The sequence below is a fragment of the Triticum urartu genome, chromosome 1A (genome assembly GCF_056163025.1).
Source record: "Triticum urartu cultivar PI428250 chromosome 1A, HENAU_Tu73, whole genome shotgun sequence".
Taxonomy (NCBI): domain Eukaryota; kingdom Viridiplantae; phylum Streptophyta; class Magnoliopsida; order Poales; family Poaceae; genus Triticum; species Triticum urartu.
The window spans coordinates 228,628,263-228,641,453 of NC_141873.1; the positions used below are offsets into that span (position 1 = coordinate 228,628,263).

The window sequence follows — 13,191 nt, forward strand, 5'->3', positions numbered from 1 at the left end:
CTCTGGCACCACCACGTTTTTCAAGGACTTTGCTGGTGCTCCTTCAGGTTCGGCAATCACCCTCTTCCTTTTTGATGTCTGATGCACAAGAACAGCATTTGAGTGGAAAACATGGTATGATGATAGATGGAATATGTATTGATAATGGATGGGCATGGCATCTCGACATATATGATGAGTAAACTAAGCAGATGGCGGTGCAACAAAGTAGAAGAAATGCAAGACAACATATGCAAGATACCCGCAATCAATAAAACATTGCCAAATTAGAACAGGTACCTTGATGGGTGAACGGGATAGGCCATCTGCCTTTGACTCCTCGAGGTTAGAATAGTCATTAGGATAATATTCTGAACACGAATCAACAGGTGGGGAGCGTATCAGTTTCATTGCATCCAGAATGGCACTCAATGCCTTGGTGCCAATTTTGTAAGTCATTGCAGTGTTTAGCTTCAAGAGTGGACTGCTGCTAGTGCAACACAAAGCAGCTACACAGATCATAGTGTAGATATAACGGGAAAACCTTAAGCATCAGAGTAAAATCAGCAAAGTGGAACTTGCTGGAATATATGTGCTAGTATTGCCGGTACGGCTAGAAAGGCTTCGGATACCAACTCTCTTCAAGTGAAGGTGCGGTACTGTTAATATCAGTGTAACTCTCAAAGGCGACACAGCTCCCCGTATTTCCTTGCTATTCTTATAGGATTCAAGTGGGCAGGCCACTACAAATCCTATTCCTATGTTTACGAGATCCTACGAATCAAAGAGGCTCAAAGTGTCCATCACAACCGACCGTATAGACCTCTACACTGCAAATGCCCCTGCTCATCTTCAGTACAAGGAACATATTGTACTACTATAATACTCCCTCTGTTCCAAAATATAAGTCTTGGTAGAGATTTTCACTATAGATCACATACAGATGTATCCAGATACATTTTAGAGTGTAGATTCACTCATTTTGCTCCATATGTAGTCCATGGTGGAATCTATACAAAGACTTGTATTTAGGAATGGAGAGAGTACATATTAAAGAAGAACGGAACAGGAACATGGCAAAGAAGAGCAAGCAGATTTTGGATAATAAATGTTGGTTGCGCAGTACCCACACATGATGAACTAGAGCGCATTAAGAATGCAACTCCCAGCTGTCTCTCGACCATTCCAGGTGGTTGGATGAAGATCCTATGTCTCCTAACCCTTCTTCTTCCTCGTCTCTGATTCTTCCCATACAGAACACCGCACGGGCCGCCGGCCGGACCACCGGCCCCCACCGCCTATGTTCCTCCGCCACCCCCACCCCTGCCCCAACCACCACCCGCGTCGAGTTTTCTTTGTTCGGCGAGGCCCCACAACCACCCGAGCCCCTTCGATCGCACCGGCGAACTCCAGCGAGCTCTGAAAAATCGACTGACCCAATTTTGAAATTTAGTCTACTGTGATTTAACTAGTGTGGAATATAAAAGGGGAAAACCATAAGCATTGGGAGTATAGTTTTGAGCGTGCCATGGCGGATCTGGAGGTGCAAATCGGACAAAGGCAACTTCGCAACCAAGACAAGAAATCAGAGTAAAGTAGTGGTGATCTATTTTCTTACTGCGATAAATAAGTTGAGCAGATACGGAAGAGTACCGCCTCTGGTGCGGCGCCGTGTACGCATCTGCTGAGAATTTGACGGTGCTGCGGTAGCAATGGCTGTCGGCGGCATAGAAGCAGATCTAGGAGGGTAGACGGTGGCGGAGGGGTGCGGTGGACGAGACGATCGTAAGAGCGGCGCGGGCAAGGCGGACGACGGCGGGGATGAAGCGAGAGGACGGGATGCAAGGATCTCGGTCCGAAGCCGTGGATGAGAGAGGTAAATCTCTTGTAAGGGACGACGGCATCGGGGTATCAGCTCCGACATGGTGGAGGAGGACGGCGGTGGATGGGGTGGCGGATGGCGGCGGATGGAGGAGGTTGGGGGTGGAGAGGGTGTTTTGGCGTCCACGGAGTACGAATGGGGAAAAGGGAGGTAGAGAGGAAGGGGGGAACCATGTATTCAGGGCGCGCTTGTCTCAAATGCGAGGAAATTTACAAACTTAGCCCCGTTTCAAATTTCTACTACATCACAACAACATTAGTCGGTTGGGGATAGGGCGGTAATCTCGCATACACCGAATATTTGCCGACGAGAGTTTGTTTTTGGCGCCCACCGTGTATGAATATGAATCGGGGAGGGAGTCGATTTCGGCTGAGGACACACTGTGTTTTGGCGCCCACCGTGTATGAATCCAGGTGAGAGGCGGTTACGTCACGTTTGGGTGAAATTACAAACCTACCCTAATCGAAACCTATAGAAATCCAGTAGATAGGCTTTGCGTGGCAGGGATAGGCAGTAGTGATTTCCATCTCGCAGATTTTGGTTTCGGGCGGTTACTGTGACTTTCCCCGCTTCGTTCAAATTTTGCAAAGTGCACTTTCACCGTGCCAAATCAATTCGAATCCCGTTTGTATTCTATTTTTTCGGGCGGGATCCATTTTCAATTGGAATTACATTCTATATACATCATTTTTTATATATACTTTCAAAAGCACAACAAAGAATTCTGCTCCTTTATATGTATAATATGATTTACAAATACAACGATCTCGAAATCTTAAGGTTGAATTCGAAAAAAATTAACCAAATTATGTTCTACTAAAATGTATGGATCAGTAATATCTACGTATTAAATAACATAGATGTGCGTGAATTCGTATGAGTATGCATGTTTGATAGATCAATTTTGGTTCGAGTATGGATTACATGTATCATCATCTCGAATTCAAATATTTGAAACCCTTTTTTGTTCACTCCTTTCACGCCCATCTCTCTCGCATGCATGCTCCTTCAGGTAGCTATCACTCTCTTTTCTCCAGCTCACCCGCACGCTCACTTCATGTTTCTCCTATCCTCGCAAACATGGTCTCTCGACGTCTCCCTTGAGAAGTGTCACACTCTCCCTATCATTATACATTACACGGTTTTCATTATCTCTCACGTCTCTACTGTTCTCTGGTATCACTCGGTACCTAAGCTTTCTTTTTCACCGCCACACACATAGTCTCCACTCATCTTTCACTTTGTCTTTCTCTCTATGGGATTCTCTCACACACCCTATATGTCTCTACATATGACTCATACCACTAAAATTACTCTCTCTCTCCTGTAGACACACCATTTGTTGCGGTCTCCTTTTTGTCTCCATCCCAGACTGACATTATTCATTTGTTTACCGATCAGACAACCCCGACTACCGTCTCCTCTCTCTCTCTCTCACAGACACACACACACAACTCCTGCTTCCACTCCCCTTCCCGACTACTGTCTCTCTCTCACACACACAAAACTCTCGCTTTCGCACCCTGACTCATATTTCTCTCACAAACATTTATCGACTAGCTAGCCTCTAGATAGGTTTATACACCCGCACACTCGTGCTTCCACCATCACATATATGTCTCTCTCCCACTCCTTGTATCTATGTAGATTTTTATTCCCTTCTTGAGACACGCCCTCTCGATCATGCACACACACACTATCGCCTCATTTTAAGCTGATACATATCGCACACACACTCCTTATGTCTTTGTCACACATGAACTCCGTCCTCCTCCACTCTCCCTCTCTCTCACACACACATGGGCTTTTTGCAACAACTAGCAAGATGCCCATGCGTTGCACGGAACATCAACATGCATTTGTATGAGTAGTTTATCTTGTGGGGCAAAAGGATGAACGAGGGAAGGCCTTATTTGCCAATGTGGAGAGGGGTGTGGGTATATTTTTGCAAAATTGCCATAGTTTCCTTCCTATCCGTCAGATATAGATCGGATGGCCTATATTGCAGGATGGCAGGCACACGATCATCACCGACAATGCTTTTTACAAGAGTAGGGATAAAAAATAGAGTTGGTGATGATGGTGGGCCTGCCATCCTGCAATGTAGGTCATCTGATTTATATCTAACGGATAGGAAGGAAAATATGGCAATTTACCCGCACTCTTCACCACATTTGCAGATAAGGCCTTCCCTCGTTCATCCTTTTCTCCCACAAGATCTTGATGTTCCATGCAACGCACAGGCATCTTGCTAGTAAGAGTAGAAATTAGACATATACCACTTCTCGAACCTTGAAACCAACAACATTCCTCCCTTATCTCATCAAAACCACCAAATGAATATATTTTGAGTGAAACATAACATAGTTTTAGTGATATACGTATTTCAAAACTAGACTTTTTTTCTATCAAATTGGTGAATATGTATTAATCTACTTTGATCGTGTGGCAACGCATTGGCACATTTCTAGTAGTTATTATAATTTTTTGGACACCAGAAAAACGGTGGAGTACATATATGAAGAGAAGAGGCGCACGCACGTAGTCGGCCTCTCGCTGTCTCGCACACATGAGTGTTACGTAAAGGCGACGTTAACAAATAAACCCTAAAACCCTAAGTGCACGATTGCTGCATTCAGGGGTACCGGGTATGTGGTGGACCATCTTTGTAGGAATAGTCAGCTCGCATGATAATTTGATCCGTAGGAGTTGATGGTCGGGACCATAGGTGAACGACTTGGAGCGCGGTGGCTCGCCGGTTGCCACAGATCAAGTAGCCAAGTTTAAAATATCACTTTTTAGCGGGGTTAAGAGTTCCGGTTTTCAATGGCGCGTTATAAGTAGTAAGTAGTTTTTAGAACGATTGGTATGGAGCGAAAATGGAATTCATAGTACTACGTACCTCCTTGGAGTATGGTTGTATGGTTTTTTTGCGGTGGAGGTTGTATGGGTTTATGTTGCGAGTGTTGAACCTGGTAGTTCTAGGGCAAATACTATGGTTTAGATTAAGATGCTGGTTTTCAGTAATGAAAATCGGAAGGGGAAACCCTTCTTTGATTAAAAAACTACTACCTCCATTCTGGTTTACTAGTCCCCATCGTACTTTTGGTCAAATTTTGTCCACGAATTTTACTTGTAAATGTGAATGGAAAACGAGATTTTGTTATACCCAAACAAAAAAGGACTGGAGGGAGTGATTGCTCTGACACGGACGCGACCTCTCATAGCGCAGGCATTGAACCGGCGCGCCGGCCAAGAGGGCCGCACTCGCTGTAGGCCCGGCTGAGCACGCCTCCTCGCCGCGTGCAACCAGCCTAAGACTGCCCCGCCCGCCTTCATTGAATCCGTGTGTGTGCTGGCAACACGTCCTTCCACGAGCCGACAGGCATTTTAGAACACAAAAAATGACTAAAATATAATTAATTTACGCATGGTCTTGACTTGTTGTGCTCGCACTAGTAGCAGGAACTAGTAGAGGATTTTCTTTATTTATAACTCTCCTCACATTTTTTTGGCTTTGAAGTGAATCATGGTTGTGGATATTATGTATGAATGTGTAGATATCTGTGAACATGAGTTTGATGTGGAAGTTGAACTTGGAATGTTGGGCTTGCGCGTGAACTATACCATCTCCAATGCTTCGTCTGTTATTGTTTGGAAAGTAATTGTTGTTATTACATGACCCGAAAAAAACATTTTGTGCCACATCAGTAGATGCACGGACATCACAACATGCATGCTGACTGGATAAACATTTGAACCTAGCTATTATGAAGGAAATTTTGTATTGACAACAGTTTTAGATAGCAGGAGACGCCTAGCCTGCTCTTCCTCTGCTAGCTTATTTCTGGCTTCTTCCATCTCTTCTTTGGCTTGGGTGAAGAGATCATGATTGCTCTTTTCGCTTCTTTAGGAACTCAGCTACATTCTCAAGGGCTGCTGCACGCTTTCTTTCAGCCTTTACTAATGCCACGAGGACACGAACAGCTGACGAATCCACCTGGCTTGTGTGTAATCCAGCATCATCTGGGAATTTGCACCTTGTGTCTAATCCAGCATCATTAGGGAACTGGCACCTTGTGTGTAATCCAGCCTCATTTTGGAAACATGATCTTGAGGTTGACCATACTTCCCTCCTCGCAGGAACTGCATCCTGACATGAAGTTACTTCTTTTTTAGATCAATACTCAGAGAAACCTAGATCCATTTAGTAGAAGCCAGATAAACAGAACTCACAGAAGTGAATTCAAAAGGAAAAAATAAAATAAAAACAGACTACAAGGTGAGAACACCCACTTCCTACATCAAGCTAAAAACGAAAGCATTAGGACGATTAAGACTCTTCTTATTACACATCGAAGAACACCATGCTTAAGAGAAACAAAAACTACACCATATACACATCGAAGAACACAACGCTACACAAAAGTAATTGAAAGGATGTTACTTACCAAAGCTCGTTTTACAGGTTTGGTGCAGCTCCTCTTTAACTTGCCACGCTCCTTGAAGATGTCCCAAATATTCCGTGTTTGGTCTTCATTGCTCCTCTGCATGTTCGCACTCGTGGTTTTAAAATCTCAACATGGCAAGAAAAATATACTACTAGTAATACTCACGCATCATGTGGGCAACATTAAAGCACTCGTCTGCCATGTTAGAGCATCTCCAACAGAATCGCAATGCGCGGCGCTTTAAAAAATGCATTTACAGTGCTGAGATCGAGAAGTAGATACTAGAGAGTAGAGGATAGTTCTCAGCATAGATAGATAAAAAAAGATAATTCAACTACTCCTCGTCATTCGACTCCTCCTCGGTGATGTCCTCCTCCGACGTCTGACTGTAGGCGTGAAGATACCGATCATCGTCGGATTCCCAGGGCGACGCTGCTCCTAGCCTCATGTTGAATTGAGCGTCCACTTTTCGCCTACACTTGTCCTCGCGATAGGCGGCTCGCTCCGCCCTCCTCTTATGCCTCTCCGCCCTCCTTTGCGCGTAGAACTCATGCTCGTTGATGATGTCATGCGAGAAGTGTTGGCGCCACAGCGCCATGGCTTCCTCGTCCATCTCGGCGATGCCGAGACGGTGCTCCCGCCTCCGGTTGTCGCGACAGTCCTCGTCGGTGCTAAGCCATGGCAGAGGCGCGAGCTCCTGCGCCCGCTCCCGCGTCGGCACGTTGAGGAAGTTCAATGTTCTATGAGGCCACTGGAGGCGCCACACCGTCGTGTCGTAAGCGCGGGCGGCCTCGTTGGCGGTGTTGAAATTGCCGAGGCCGAGGCGCATCCCGCAGAACCGGATCTCGGCGGAGAAGCCGCCGGAGGGGCGCGCGCGGACGCCGCGGTATCCCCAAGTTTCCCGGTGACGCGGCGACGGTGCGACGGCGGCGAGGCAAAAAAGAGCGGGGAGAGAGCGGTGGCGAGGCATAGAGCAGGGAGAGAGCGGTGGTAAGGCACAGAGCGGTGGGAGGGCGTTGGATTTTATAAAGCGCGCCGGATGCCGCGCGCCAAAACTAGCGCAAGCCCGACCGCTTTTTCCCGCACGCGCGATCCTTTCCCTCTGCTATCTCTACTCTCTTATGTACTGTTATATTTATTTTATATTTTATATTTTATATTTATCTCTACTTCCTTTACTGTCTACTTTTTTTCTCTATACTTTTTTTTCTTGCAATATAGGCCGTCCGATTTATATCTGACAGATAGGAAGGAAACAAATGGGAATTTTGCAAAAAGATACCCATACCCATCTCCAGATTTGCAAATAAGGCCTTCCCTCGTTCATCCTTTTCTCCCACAAGATAAACTACTCATACAAATGCATCTTGCTAGTTCTAAAAACCTTTCCATCATTTGCCACACTACTGGTTGCAGATGAAAAACCTACCCAAGCACAGCGCGATATGGGAGCGACGCACAATTACAAGCTGATATTCTGTTGGACAATGGAGGCTATAACCAATTACTTTTACGGGAACAATAGCACCCAGGAAATTTGAAGGGTAGGTATGAACAAAATTGGAACTGCACATGTACTGCTAAGTGATTCAATACACACATTACCAATCGAGGAGGAGAACGATGGTCGTGGCGGCCTCTGTGAGTCATGGTCGGCAACGGGAGTCAGTTCATTGTCCACAATGATGGTACTTCTGCGCTTGGCGTCGGCTTCCGGAAAGCAGATCCGAGACCATGGAAGACGATGCCGGGGAAGAGGCTCCGTGTACGACGACGACGGTGGACCGGCTCCAGTGCAGCGTACGAGGTCGTCGATGAGGCAGATGCGCTGCGGTGGACGAGTGCGCCGATGTAAAGGGGAGGAGCATAGAGATGTCAATGGGGCCCCATACCCGCCAAACCCATGGGGATTTCATCTATTAGGCGGTGGGGATGGGCGAAAAACATCCCCATGGGGATATTTACAAAACTAATTTATTCCCCATAGGGTACAACGGGGATGGGGATGATATCCTATTCCCCAGACCCAATACCCATCGGGGACCAGGTTAGTAACTGTGACACATCGGTCAACCTTAAAATATTCACAAACAAGCTTGCGAAAACAAAAAAAACTCTGAAAAAACCTTAAACCTATCTCACGTCCTCACCTCAGCTGCCACCATGACCAAGAAGTAAGTATGACCTAGATAGGCATTAGCAGGACAAGGACAACACCATTTATTTATGTTGATTATAGGGTGTCATATTATGTATATGAGTATTTGTTTATGGGGATGGGGACCCTAATGGGGCCCCGTTCCCTAGTGGGGCATGGGTATGGGGAAATTTCATCCCCAATCATGTAAACGGGGATGGGGATGGGATGATAGGGAATAGATGGGGATGGGGATGTTGTAGGTATCCCCATAGGGGATTGTCCCCAGTGACATCCCTAGAGGAGCACGAAGGCTGCGGTGCCGTGGAGAAGTCTATTTTGCGGTGGGGATAGAAAATGGGGAGTATTCAGGTGTACTACTCTGGGTGCCGGGGTGGGGTTGGCTGGGTAGGGTGAACCTGAAGTTACGAAAACAGCCCCCTATCAAGCGTCATTCATAGGTCTGTTCCGAAGGCTATGATGGTAACTTCCCACTGCTCGAATCAGGGTCGCGGGAGATTTTCCCGCCGACCTCAAAATTTTGTGACACTGGACTCCCCGTGTGGCGTGTTGAGTGATTCGGCTACGCAACTAGCGAGTAGTAGTAGTAAACTCTTCATATTAGGTTTGACCGAAGTCAAACTTCCTAAAGTTTGACCAAGTTTATAGAAAAATATAAACATTTACCATAACAAATATGTATGATGTGAAAGTACATTCAATAATGAATCTAATGGTATTTATTTGTTATTGTATATGTTAATATTTTTTGTTATAAGCTTTCTGAGAGTTTAAAAAACTTGACTTTAACCAATGCTAATACGCTGACTTAAATAAAAACGGAGGGAGTACACATTTGTTTTCTTAGTTTGTAGTGAACTAATCATTTGTTGTAATTGTGAAATAAATATATTAGGCTATTGACTTCGAATGTAATGGTCTATACAATTCAATAGTTACAATCATTGTCGAATTCCAAGATGTATACAAGGTCTATAGTACTTCACAACATGATCAAACTCACATAATCCCAGTCAAATGAGAATCTAAATGCATTTCATAGTTATTACTTTGTAGGATGCAACAAAAACAACCATAACTCTACATCATCCATTATAGAAGCAACATTTTGACATATCCCAATGTGTGAATGAGACGTGTAGAGAGAGCTTTTGAAGATGGAGCATATAGGGTGGGAAAGATTGTATGTATGTGGACGAGAGAGTAGGAGATAAACCTAACGAGAGAGATAGAGAGAGAAAGAGAGAGGAAGAAGTTAGGTCTGTGAGAAAGATGGATACATGTAATATACATGAGATGCGTGTGCATCTGGATTCTGTATACGTGGAAGGAGAAGAGACAACATGTTTGATGGGAGAGCTAGAAAAACATGGACGGGACGGGAAGGATCTCGTGGGTTGAGGGATTGACAATTTTGTGCGGGGGAGAGAGGGATTGGTAATTTTGTGCAAGAGAGAGAGGGTGGGGGGAGGAGTCAGTCAGCCGTCATCACATCACCCTGCTTCCAAATGACCCCACATTCTCTAGCGCGGCGTGGTCGCCGTCTTTGATCTGCTCAATGCCCTCTTTGAAGATTGAGGTGTTGTGCATGTTGGGGTGCAAAGAAGCACATGCGAGAGTGGTCGCCGTATAACCTTGGATGGGGATGAATTGTGTGCTCGGGGGAGTGTGTGTGTGTGTGTTGTGCTGCGTGTGTCTCTGTGTGTGTGTGTGTCAAATATTGAGAGAAAACAAACCTAAGGAGAGAAATGGGTATTCACGAAGAGATTGTGCGGGCCTTGAGGTGGGCAGGGGCCGGGTGAGGGTGTCAAAATGTGTGCGTTGATGCATGTGTTGCATGCGACCGTGCGAGGGACGGACGAATCGAGAGAGATGGTTGTTGTGTTACGGATGCTCCTCTCTCTCTCCCTCCCTCTCTCTCTCTCTCTCCCTCCCTCTCTCTCTCTCTCACACACACACAAGTAAACTAGAAGACTGTTCTCTCATGTATACACAACGTATCGGCATCTGTCTATGTCTCACTCATGCATGATCATTTGCACATTCACACCTCTCTATGTCTGTATCACACGCACACCGTCTCCACATTGCCCTTCTGCCACAACACACATATGGACACATACACACGTTCTCTCTCAGTCACACACACAAAATCAGTATTAAAAAACTAGGGCGCACCTTAAACGTCCAAATCCAAATAAACACGAATTGGAGCTAAATTCAAATATATGGAAATATTGCAGCGTCAAGAACTTTTACAGGAAAAAAAAGTTGAGTAATATTCGAGGATTGTTTTCACACACACAAAAAGGTTCGGTGGATGTCCTTCGAGCGCGACAAGGTGACGCACCGTTCGATCGACCGCGCGGCCGCGGTTCACGCGCTTGCACAGGATTCCATATCGTGGTTGTGGTACTAACTAATAAAAGCGCTGCCTAAGTCTAATGTTTACATGTACTAGTACGGTTTTCTTTTAAGTTTGACCAACCTTATATATAAAACTAAAGTAAGCTCCCACACGCACACTCATCAATATGCTGCCACCGCCGTTGCGCATGCCGGGGCCAGCCTGCTCCGGCCAACAATTTCTCTCCCATCACCGCCGTGTCGCCGCCATCCCTGTGCCATGAAGCCAAAGGCTCGCCCGCTCACATCATCTGTAGTCCCTCCTCGTGATGCCGCCGTGCTGCCAAGCACGCGAGCAGCTGGTGGAGCCACATCTATGCACGCAGCGTAGGAAGAGGAGGACGAGCGCGTGCTCCAGCACGCCGGCGAGGAGGAACTAGCATGTCATTGTCGTCTCCGCCCATGCGGAGGAGGCGTGCATGGTGGCTGTCGCGGCGGAAGCTAGTCGCGCGCGCATCAAACCCGCAAACCGGGTGTGGACGCGGAATCTACCTTCGAGACCTTGAATGCCACGTGGATCTTACAATCTGAAGGAGCAATTTGGGTCAGTCGACTCATGTGAGCCGTTTGATGCAACATGGATGGCTAGAAGGGCTTGTTCCACCTCTTCTGCCATCTTCTTCCTTCGCTCCATTGAACTTCTTTCACAAATCGATTGACCCAAATTATACTACTAGTACGAACGTATTAAGTACAGTAGGAACACAAAGATACGAGCAGTAGTACCAACTGCAAGAAGAATAGTAGTAAGACATAGTACTAGTACTACTGTACGTACTAAAGAGTTCAAATAACGAGAAAGAACATAAACATAGTTCTGCTGGGGCCTTAGCACAACACACCCTTGAAAATAAACTAAGCAACTAGTCTGCTTGACACTACAGTAGAACCAGCATGAGCGACGGCACTGCCACCTACTCGGAGTCCGAGTCCACGTCCTCGACTTCGTCCTCGTCCCTCTTCCTCATCCTCTTCGCCGATGCTTCTTTGCTTGAACCGGACACTGGGCTCTGCTTCTTCATCCAACCCTTGTAGATATTTAAACAAAGGTAGGCATCCATTGTTGCGTACAGGATGTGATCTTCATCTAATGTCTTCGACTCCCATGCATGATGAAACTCGTGATGAGGTTTCTCCAGTTTAGCGTACGAAGGATCGATCATGGCTGCTGCCAGGGTCAACATTGAAGGTTGAGAGGAGGACACCAGGCTTGCCTTCTGCAGATCGAAGGGCTGACCTACAACGAGACCTATTCGACGCAGGACATCCCTGTCGTTCTTAAAGCCTACAGTAACGAATTTCACTCTTTTGTCCTTGAGGAAGTTCTTAAAATCCTGGCACTCAACGTCGGCATGGCATATGTGGTAGACCAAGCAAACATTATGTACGCAAACCTGGATCATGGCGGGCTTCTTCCTCTCTTCGTCCTTTAGATCCTTCTCTTGTCCCAGGACTGTGGTGTACTCAACATCTAGCCCATCGACCCACTCATCCGTTGAACTGTTGAACATGCGTAGGAAGCGAGCAAGCCATGCTTTCACCGTCTCGGATCCACGTGTGTAGATGACGATGAACTGATCGCCGGTGATGGCTCTAACCTGGTACTCAGTGGCGACCATGGAGATTTGGGAGGCCATGGATTTTGGAGGAGGGTTAGGAGAAGTTGAACTATTGTACCCCGCAAAAAAACTGGGAGCGAACTAATGTGAAAGGACGGGACGACAGGGAGCGAACTGTTGTAAGGTAGAAGACGGGGACGAGTAGGGCGTGCGAACGGCGTGGGGTTGCTGGCTTGCCTGGTGGATAAACGGCTGCAAGCCCCCAAAGAGTTCTCGAGAACTATGCGGGACCCACTAGATGTCATGTCTACTAGACCCATATCATAGGCCTGACGGTATAGCTTCTGCCTGTTCGCACGCCATGCCGGCGCGTGGATGTAACTTCACTTAATTCCGTCAAATGTCACGCCTCCCACGACCTTCGCCTCCCTCGCGCGGTCGCGCCCTTTGAGACTTCGACCGGCTATAAATGAGCATTTTTTTGCCTTTTTTAGACAAGCAATTTTTTTTGCCTACTCCGCATGCATGATACTCCCTCTGGTCCTTTTTACTCCCGTCAACCGTTTGCAAAGTGTTTGACCAAATTTATACTTTTTTGAACACCACCTTATATTAATTAACCAGCCACACCAGTACACTCATTCGATACAATATTCACAACACAGGGCGGTACGTTATTTACAAGAATACCATCTAATCTATTGTCAAAGCTATACTTAGCGATTAAGTGTGCCACCTTATTGGCCCAACGGCTAA

General features: G+C 46.3%; 1 protein-coding gene across 1 annotated transcript; it reads right to left on the reverse strand.

The window, feature by feature from the left end:
- Nucleotides 1-6,646: 6,646 nt before the first annotated feature.
- LOC147990664 (uncharacterized) lies at nucleotides 6,647-7,282 on the reverse strand. The gene has a single exon (XM_087538342.1). It carries the CDS (start codon nucleotides 7,280-7,282, stop codon nucleotides 6,647-6,649), a length of 636 nt encoding a protein of 211 aa, XP_087394468.1.
- Nucleotides 7,283-13,191: the final 5,909 nt, after the last annotated feature.